The sequence below is a fragment of the Mercenaria mercenaria genome, chromosome 15 (genome assembly GCF_021730395.1).
Source record: "Mercenaria mercenaria strain notata chromosome 15, MADL_Memer_1, whole genome shotgun sequence".
NCBI classification, from domain to species: Eukaryota; Metazoa; Mollusca; class Bivalvia; order Venerida; family Veneridae; genus Mercenaria; species Mercenaria mercenaria.
Window position 1 is genome coordinate 37,396,382 of NC_069375.1, and position 11,056 is coordinate 37,407,437.

Genomic DNA, 11,056 nt, shown 5'->3' on the forward strand with positions numbered 1-11,056 from the left:
TGAGTAATTTGCCTAAGTACAAATAAAATAGCCAAATGCAAGTCTCTTTGATTAAAGCATAGTAATAAACTTCTCTGAGCAAAAATGATAAAAAAATGGTTTTCAGTTTTCATATACATTAATTATGTAATTGATACCTAAAAGATAAATGAGAATTGCTCTGGGATCTGAATTCTATGCTTTAAAACATGTATGCTTGTAGTTTTTAGGAACAATGGTGCATTGGGTGCATCCCTGACTCGAATGGTGTATACACAGTAATATAATAATATGTATGTATGAATGTATGTATGTATGTACACTAAAGTGTAGCAGGGTGTGGGAAACTCCTCGTGGGGGAACCCCATCCTGCAATATTTTTGTATTTTAAACACAAAATTCTATATTCTGCTGAGTTTTTAAGAGAAACATTTCTGTTATTTATAGAAGTTTCACAGGATTATTGTTTCACTTGAGAAAAGTTTGTATTTTAATGAATTTTTTATCATTAAACAAAGAAAAAATCAAAACAATGTAGGGTGCTGGTGATGTTGGAGTGCTTATATAAGGTATTAGACCCGTAATAGAGTACCTCCTTTTTGAAGTCAAGAGTATTCAATTCCTACCATATGCCTACTTTGACTGCAATTTTCAGGGGGATGTGGGAGTGGGTGGGGGTGTAGGGTCAAGCCAAAGGGGTACATCACATAAAGGTTTTGGTGTGGTCTTGAGTATAGTAACCCCTATTCACAAAATAAGGGTTACTATACCCCAGACCACCCCAAAACCTTTAAAATTATGTGATGTACCCCTTTGGTTCAAGCCCCACAGGGACCAAGTATTTTTTTCCTTATTTTCATTTTTTTTCTTGTAAGTTTTTACTTCTTTCAAAACTTATTATTGATTAATTGTACAAAATAATATTTATTGTACTCTGAAATAAAAAGGGTAGAGTTAGACATCTTTAAAAATACTGAGTTAAATGCGGTAAAAGTTCTTTAGATTACATATTGTGGAAGAAATGTAGGTTGGTTTTACTTCTGCCCCAAGGTTATTTTTGAATGTAGTGAGCAAAATTTAAAACAGACCTGCAGGATTCAACCTTAGTTTTTCAATGTTGGAGTTAGAATTCTGTTTCATTAACTCTGTTTACTTAAGGCACCCTAGAAAAAAGATATATTGACAGTTTTATTTTGTGTTTTATAATTCTTTACCAATAGTTTGATGTTTCTTTTCTTTTATCAAAATTAATTCTCTGCGAACATTTTGGATAGTGGCCATAACTTTGAAAATTGACTCTACATCACCATGAATTATATATATGTTGTTTAAAAATTGCAACACAGTGCGAAACATGGTCAACGTTAAGAATATACCAAGCAAATGCCATTCTTTCAACATTACTGTTAGGGGTCCAATACCATAACGTCTTGAGTTCTGTTTTCTTCGACAGTTAGATGTTTTCAGCTATGGCCAGTTTTTGATGACACAAAGTCAGTTAAGATTATTTTTCAACTTATTTCCAGCGACAACAAATAACAGAAGCCGTAGTTCATAATTTACTGTTCTAAAGCTAATGAAATTTTACACAGAGTTTATAATCATTTCATCACAGTCTGAGATAAACTATGTGTATTGTAAAGAGTTGAAATTATGAATACTGTTATTCACATTATTTAGTCTGTGTGTTTGATGGCTGTTCTTAACAAAGGCTGTCCTTGCCAAAGCTCAGTTGTTCGAATTGTGGAATATTACCATAAATGTTAAAATATCTATAGAGTTTCGGTCCAGTATCTGCATTAGTTAAATTGAATGCAAAGCTGTAACCGGGATTTTCTCTATGTCCTAAAGGGGCCATAATTTGGCAAAAGTGCATGTGAGAGTTATGGGACTTGTGCTTTTGCCTTGATTTATTAGCCTGAAGCCCCAAGTGAGGCTTCAATTCAATATCTACATTAGTTTTGGAGATAGGAGCTTGCATGCAAAATCTTAACCAGGTTTTTCTAAGTCCAAAAGGGGGCATAGTTTGGTCAAAATGCATCTCAGGTTTATGGGTCTTGATGCTATTACCTAGTTTAATAACCCTGAAGACACAAGTGAAGTTTCAAATCAATATTATGCATTAGTTATGGAGTTACTTGTACCCAAACTTTATAACAGTATAAACAGGATTTAATTTCAAAGTCCAGAAGAGGGCATAATTGGCAAAATGCATGTCAGAGTTATAGGAGTTGATACTGTGGGGTTGATATTTTGACGTACAAAAAGGAAAAAATAAATGCCTTTAGATAAAAGCTATATGTACTTGCATGAGGCATAATACATCTTATATTACATTTTATTTTGAGAAAATGTATTATTTCTGTATAAGGGGTGGGAGGGGTGTAAAATTTTGCAATTTCAACACTGATTATGGTTGCTGATTACTTTTGTTTAAGTTATGCATTGTCATCAAAACTGTAACTAAAAAATGTATTTTATGTAGAAATCTTTATTGGGGTACAAGATCTTTGTTGGAAGTATTACTGTAGATGGTTCTGAATATTTCAACAGCCAACTGCTGAATTCTAGTGAGCTTTTAGGATGCAATCATCAGTATGGTCTTATAAATAAGAAGAAAATATACCAGTATATATAATACTCAAAAAATGGTACTCCCCTTTCCCTCCCCACCCCCTCCCCCTCCCCCCGCACATTCACGACTCCCTGCACATATGCATAAGTTTGTGGTATAGGGTACTGTTCATATACTGAAATTACCTGCACAACATATTACAGTCACAATTACACTACACAGAATCAATCTCATCTTCAGCAGTGTCCAATATTTAAATGAAATGCTGCCAAGGAAAGTGTTATGCTATAAATTATATAATAATTATACTAACCTTACTATGTAATTATAAAATATTAAATCTAATGAGTTTCGAAACAAAGAATATGGCTTTTGGAGTAATAATTTTTTTTTTTTTAATCTGACTTGGAGCATTGCAGTTGACATCGTACTTGCGACCATCTCTATTAAGCGATTTTTTTATTATTAAACGACTGGTCAAAATCCCCACAGAACGTTTTCAGTACATAAATACATTCCATTAAACAGCATTTTTATTAAGCAACTATCAACCACATTACTGTAGTCCTGACAGGTAAAATGAATGTATGAATTATTTAGGAAATGACAATTATCATCATTCTATTTAACAACTTTTCTGTTGAGAGAGTGCTATACTTTAAATTATTGGAGGAATAAAATTATCTATCTATATTATGTTGCAAAGGGGTCCAGCACACCAGCGGATAGAGTTTTGTGTCCTAGAGCGCTGAGCCATAATTATATTCCAGGGAGTAGACATATTAGTATGTTTTTTATACCCTCTAGGACGCAAAAATAAGTCACATAACTTAATCCACTCATGTGCCGAACCCCTTTGTTATGTTGCATTTGACTGTTAATTAAGATTATTGAGATTAATAAGTAATCAATTTCAGTCACTGGCTTGCACTAGGTTTCTACCTTTTAAAGTCATTAACATAAATTATTATATAAATTACCGGTAACACCAATTGTAACTGAATGTAGTAAAGTTAAACATATCCCGCTATACAACATAGTATCTTTAATCATGCAGATCCTCTCTAAACATGCTAGTCATTAGTGTGAGTCAACTTTGAAATCTATTCTTCTTATCTTAGCATATACAAAGCTTTTTTTGAGTTTGGTTGTGCAAATATGCATTAGGAAGTGCACATAGCTACTTTTTGCACACACAAAAATGACGCAAAAGCCAGTTATGAGCATTTAACCTGTTTTTGCACAAAACAATTTCAGAACAAAATCAAGCTATCTGCATATTTAACAAAAAACTCTTTTAAAGTAATGATTTTATAAAAAATATATCTAAGGTATAAATTCATGTATTTTCAATTGTTGGAAAATTATGCACATATAAAAGGAGCTCAAATTAAAGTAGGAGTTATTAGTTTTTTAGCTCTCCTGAAAAATTATGAAAATGTCAGTTAACCAGTTTTTGCGCTCACATGACGACATGTATAGCTTTCTGTCCAATTCCTGAAATGTTGTATTGTAATTATATATTTCATGCTTTTCGGAATAAAAATTTGTTTAAACTAACTCTTGCAGACATGTCAATGAATAATGTCCCTTTCCCCAACGATTTCCAGTTAAAGTGTTAATGCACTTTCACGAATCTTCGTATATATGACACCATGAAATGTAGATGAAATACCTCTTTGATAGTTTCCTGCGTCACCCTCAAATGTTACTTTTTAATTTCATTTCGCTTACAACCCTACCCACCCCTCCTGCCTCAGTTTCCGCAATACGCAGACATACAAAGTATTTACTTGTTAAACTTACCACTTCATTTAGCAAAGGTCAAGGTCACTTAAGTTTCCTTTTCCAGCGTTCTTTTGTAAACCAGTACACACACCTCAGTATTTATTATCTACTTTAAATATAAAAAACAACACACTATTCAAACATAAATGATTTGTTTCTTTTGACAAGGCAGTCTTTAGGGGGTGTTACTCACTGTAGCTGTAGCTCTAGTTTCCTTCTATAATCACTATTTCACTATTAAGCATTGAAATAGTCAAACGCGATGTCTCCCCTGTTAGCCCTTGTTAAATGTGTTACAAGAAATAACAAAAATGGCTGTTTTTCTGTAATTTACCCTCCGTTAACAGAAGTTCTTTGATTAAAACAAAATCAAAAAATGTCATCGCTGCAATATCATATATTTCGTCTTTAAAGTCATTGGCAAACTTAGGAATACGGCTAGATTTAGATATCAATGTCTTTTTTTCCAGACAACAAGCGCACACATACGGCGTTGACGACCCGCGCGATCCAAGGTTTTACAATATCATAACAGAGGACAACGCATTGACGTTTCAACCATGCCAAGATATTTATAAAACAGCCTCGACGCAGCACTCAACAATATCATTTTCAGGTATTGTTGTACCCAAAACGAAGGGGTAGGTTTTGCTCATTGCCTGTATAGTAACAGTTGTCGTTTGGCAGACACTTTGATTCCGAATCAACACCAAACTACCTACAGAACGCTTTGACCTACAATGGTCAAGCTTTACAAAATGATTGTCTCTGTTCAGTACATGCCCGTTGTTGTTTCAAGGTGAAGTAGGTCCAAAGTCATGGTCACAATGATCTTGAGACTTATAATGGTTCTCAATCAATAACAAGAGTATAGTATGATCTCTTTTGGCCCCTAAATGACCAATTTTAAGAGCCATTTGGGCAAAGGTCATAGTCACAGTGACCTCTAGAATGAAATCGATGTCCTGTCATGCCAAGAGAATATTTGGCTTAGGATTTTCAAACAATATGTCTTGACTTCTGTTGTCAGCAGAACATTGCTATTATTTCGGGGATCATAAGTCAGATGTCGAAGTCACAGTGTCCTTGAAAGTCAAAAGGATTTCTGGTCAAAAAAATGAAGTAACTTTGAACTTGAAACTTCATAGCATTTTTGTCTATGATCGGGTAAGAAGCCCTATTGTTTTGGGAGTCAGTAGATGACAGATCAAGGCCAAAGTGACAATGACGCGTCAGCTATAGGACTGTCGACCTTTTCACAGTATGATCGACTGTAGTAACTAGATAACCCTTATTCTTTAGTCATAAACTCTTCTGTTTTGGAGTCAGTAAATAAAAGCTCAATGTCACATCAGTTTCTTCAGATAGGCCACCGTATAGCGCCATTGCTAACACAGGTTTATTATCATTTAAAGGTGGTAGCTAGTTTAACGTGGCAAATGTTTCTGTGTCTTGCAAGTGTTAACGTGTCCATATCAAGCAGTTGATAACTTCCCTACACCATTGTAACTGACTTGTATCAATTTTAGTATCTCTTAGCAGTTTGATAATTTACAATTCGTTCCTTTTTATTCAAGATAGTTCTAAAGACGCGTACACTGTCGGTGAAACAATACGAGTTGTTGTTACTTTGTACGATCGCTACGGGCAACGTAAATATTCTGGAGGTGATCAGCTTAGAGCTACAATTGAAAACAAAACTTTCTTGGCGTCAGCCCCCTGTATTGTGGACGACAACAGAGACGGTACGCATGCGCTGTTGTGTGAAACATTTTGGGAAGGTGATTCAATAATAAACGTAAAACTGGCATATACCAGAGAGACAATTACTAGTATTTATCGCACAAGAACCAAGGTAGGTTTTTCATTAATTTCTGTACAAAGGTACATGAAAATAGAAATGAATGAAATGACGTCATGTAAGGTATCGTCTCATGAAACGTAAGTAATTTCATGTTAAATGGTATAGTTCAGATATTAACAATTTATTATTTGCTTTTAAAAATTACCGAAATATCTCACAGCACCAGTCTGTTAAACCTGTATGTTTTGGTAAAAAAAATTCCTTCTTGAGCTGACAACACACGCAGAACACTGATTTTGTAAAAACTTCTATCAAGAAAGATAGTAACCTTGTTTAATGTCCCAGCAAGTGGGTACATATGGGTCGGGGAACCATCCCCTATGTTTAGAGGCTCATTATTGTAATTGAATATCATTGATTCAAAATGGACAACCAGAGTTTTAGCTCTTCTTAACCACTAACTCAGATTGAGCTGCTTTATGTTAGTGGATGATCCGGCACTGGTCGTTCACCGTCAACATCTTAACATATAATTTTCGTTTGGTTATATAGAGTTTTAACGATGATGTTTTATAAATCTGATATTAGAATTTTTTGGACCATTCGTCAACATCTTCTTGTTATATGGAATAAGACAGAAATATAAATGACTTCTTATTCTTGTCAATAGATACATAAATAGCTTTTCTAAAGAGACTGTTTAAATATCCCTATCCTGCTAAATTTCTATAATGAACTTGTCTATTATTCAGTTTTGACAGTACCATTGTTAACTTGTTACCAAATTCTTTTATCCATATCAAACATTTACAAATATAAGATTTCGTGATAGTTTACCGTCTGCCGAGAATTCATTTTCAGTTTGTGAAAGAAATCTAGCTTCAGCAGTGAATAAAATGTTATTTGTGACAATTGCGACTGCTAGTATTTCAAGAGCCATAATTTGGTGTTATGGTAACAATGGTACATTTTTTACAAAGGTAAACGCTTTATAGAATTTGTGTTTTACATGTTTTCTTTTCAGGTTTTAGCTAATAGAAAGTTATGTGGCCTGTACATGAACAGAACTTCCACAGACGAGACCCCTTGTGCACCATGTCATCCTAACAACACACATCTGCGGCTGCTTACTAACTACACACAGCTTTGTAACTTGACTAGTTTCAACACGGGAATGCCGTTTTATTGTGGAAAACCAACAAATAAACTTTTGTCGTGTAAAAACTTGCAGCGTGTGAAGATGGAGAAATGCGAAGTTCTTCCAATCACAGACAGTGAGAAGGTGCTTTTTAAAAGGTATGTAGTTCTTAGATGGTAAAGTATGTTGTATAATTACAGACCTGTTAGATATGAAAGTGTCTCGTCGTTGAAAAGTCTTCCAAAACAGGTTTTGATATGTCTTTTTGAACGTCAGATAACATGGCATAGTAACAGTAATATTCAACGATACAGATATTTTTCTACATTTCATGATCATTTGCAAAGTTGTATCGATTAAAACATATTTTCCGCGGATTTTACTTAAGTGCATTTGCGTATGTTTTAACTAATTTCTTAACATTTGAATTTCAGAGGACAAGTCACATTTAACCAGACTTTAAAAGTTACTGTTGAGAACAGACGTGAAGATATCAAATATTTCTCCGTGACAGACAGACCGTCTATACCTTGTTCACAGTACAATATTTCAAGAACGTGGCATTTTAGAAGGCCTACGGGCTTCTTTTATGGTGGAAAATGGAACTTACAAACTTGCCTCGGTATAAATATTAATGATTTTACAGATAACTATTAACGAAAATGATTTCTAAACTGATTTAGTACAGCGCTTTTTATTTGATGAGGGCTATCTGTAAACAATTTCCAACAGAACCGTCCATAACTCAGCTTGTTTTCCTATTCTTTTTCAAAATACATGACCAGCTTTAAAGGTAAAGCTTTACAAGGTTTACTTACTATTAGTTTGTTTTATGTCATGTCCATTCACGTTTAAGCCCTGCTGAATACCGCACACGTTAAATGAAGCACTAAAGGACTAACCTTTGTCAAGTAACGGACACATTGAATAATGACCCTCGGGGCTAAACTATGTCAGATAACGAACACATTGAAAATGTCCCGAAGGGGTAAACTCTGTCTAATAACGGGCACATTGAATAATGTCCTATAGAGCTAAACTCTGTCAAATAACAAACACATTGAATGAAGCCCGAAAGGGCTAAACTCTGTAAAATAACGAACACATTGAATAAAACCTCGAAGCGCGCTTATACCTAAGGAATAACGAATACATTGAAGTCGTCCCAAAAGAATATGTCCTGAATAATAACGAACTTACTGAATACAGTTCCGAAGGACTAAATAAACGTGGTTATTCAAAGAATTCCGAATCGTTAAATAACATGGCCACGAGAAAAATGTCAAAACAAGATTTCTTTAACATAGTAGGCTAAATAGAAAAATTGCTTCGCTTTAAAACGCTAAAGTGACAATGCATAAAGGAAGAAGAAAAATCAAAATTTTACCAGTGTTATAGGTTTAAAGTAGGTTAGAAGAGTATCTCGTGCTTCGCACGTCAGATGACAATAGCGTCTTGTCAATGTTTTGAAAATCAAAGAGCTCATTGCTTGCTATGAATCGGTGCATCACAGTTCAGTGCCCCATTTCATCAGTACAACAGGAAAATTATGCAAACAGTTTTTATTTTATTAGCAGAACGGTAAAGAAATGCATTTAATGGCAAGAAACTTGAAAACGTCAGTAATGACGAATTTTATTTGTTAATTTTGATTGATATGACAGTGTCATTAGGATTTATATTCAATATGCTTTCATCTATAAGATTTTCAAATTTTATTCAAATAGGAGCAGAAAAAAAATTCAGCATTTTTTCCGTGTATTTATTTACACCCCTCGTATTTTGAGTATAAATTCATTATGTCCCGTTTCAAGCGTTATGCTTTAGAGGTACATGTATTAAAGGCGTGTTTGGATAAATCATGACATCTTTTTCAAAGGATTTAGCACAAGCTTATAGAAACAGGTCACTGTGAAGTGAATTTGGGCATATATTCAGGACATGCAAGTACGTTTTAAAATTACTGAGTTGTGACCGTTAAATTAACGCAGATATCCAGATAGACTTCAGTGTATTCTAAAGATATATAGCCAACGCTCATAAAATGTGGTAAACGATTTTAGTGTACAGTAAACGTGTAGCCTTAACAACATTTCGGATAATACCTTGCCTTATTGATAATATTTATTGTTAGAATACTTTCTTTCGTTTTTAAATTTCAGGTGTTCAAAAGCAGCATTATATGTCATGCCTTAAAAACAGACGTTTATATTTGTTTGGTGATTCGACAGTGAGACAGTGGTATGAAGCTGTTATCAAGCGTTTTAAATGTAAACTGACATCAGACGGATTTGAGAAATGTCCAAAATGTCAAGGAGAGTCAACGTGTGTCAACAGAGACATAAATTTCAAAGCAAACTGGTACTTTCACGCTCACCCAATCTTCATGGGGCGAGCCTGGGGCACTACGCGTCATTGGCACTCTATTTCTTTTCGTATAGACAACCTACCACGAAATGAACGTGCTATTGTATTGATACATGTTTATGCGCATGTTATTAACTTCCACCATAACGTTTTTAGGCAAAAAATGGAAATAATCCGCAAAAGCGTTGAAAATTATTTATTAGATAGCAAATATTCGATTGTCTTGATTAAAGCACCGCATGCATTTGAAGGTCCAGCTGGAGAATGTAGGCTACATGACTATTACGGCGATGTATATAGTAAGATCTTATTTGAGGTATTTGATGGCTTACACGACAAAGTTATACTGCTAAATAATAGAGATGCTACGCTCGCTCAGCATGAGAAATTGGTCCATCCAAAAGGAAATATAGTAAACGCTATGATAGATCAAATGATGAACTTTGTATGTTATTAGTCAGTATACATTTGTGTGATAAATATATTTTTATTGTTTTCTGTTCGTTTTGTATGATGTAGCATTAAATCAATCAGACGGGCGGGGCTTTAAATACCTTTCAGCTATGTAAATAAAAATTAATCCCATCGCTTCACCCAACTATTGTTTTCCCCGAAAAAAGGTCTGATATTGACGTTTTAACACATTCACATTGCAAAATTCATATTAAGATATTCAAGACTGACTGTTTTCCAGAAAATCCATTGTTGAATTAAGATGCCTGCTATACGTTGAATACGTTGTGAATTCTACAACAGTCCAAGAAATATGTTTTAAGTCATGCTTGTTGGCCGTAAAGCGTAAGCTTACATGTTATATATTTATTCAAGTTAAAAGTACAGTGCTCATGTTTTTACTACAAGGCTTCACCAAATTAAAAGGTTGCTTATTTGATTTCCCGCTCGTATTTATTCAGAAACACACAGTTTTGCTGTTGTTTGTTTGCCTTCGCACCAGTCAAAACTTGTTGGTGATTTACTTTGTACGGACGTAACAGTGTACAAATGATTTTAACTCCAGTCCAAAATTGTTTGGATTTCAGTAATAGCAAAACCATTGGGATAAGTGACCCTTGTATGGGTGTGTAAATACACCTTGCACGCTAAAGAACAAGGGAAGCTTGGCACTGGAGCGTTTTCTGTATCTCGCCTCCAACTAACATTACTAACAGTCTTCTGGCTACCGGTGGCGACTATCAATAAACTTACAAGCAAAATAAAAAAATACACCAAAAACCAAAAAACAAAAACATGATAGTCTTAGTTATTCTATGCTTCCAAAGGATATTCTTACAGATTTTATTAATAAAATAATCTGGAAGTGTTTTACTCGAAGGGAATTTACTTTTACAGTTGTATCTGGACAGTTTTGGACCATTAGATATTTGACAGTTTGGATTAGGTTATT

At 34.3% G+C, this 11,056-nt stretch overlaps 1 protein-coding gene across 1 annotated transcript; it reads left to right on the plus strand.

Annotated features, from left to right (window-relative positions):
• Positions 1-5,858: 5,858 nt before the first annotated feature.
• Positions 5,859-10,143, plus strand: LOC123551359 (NXPE family member 1-like). Its single transcript, XM_053525031.1, has 4 exons — positions 5,859-6,197; positions 7,171-7,442; positions 7,719-7,906; positions 9,447-10,143. The coding sequence occupies exons 2-4, from the start codon at positions 7,204-7,206 to the stop codon at positions 10,106-10,108; spliced, it is 1,089 nt and encodes a 362-aa protein (XP_053381006.1). The 5' UTR covers positions 5,859-6,197; positions 7,171-7,203; the 3' UTR covers positions 10,109-10,143.
• The last annotated feature ends 913 nt before the right edge of the window (positions 10,144-11,056 follow it).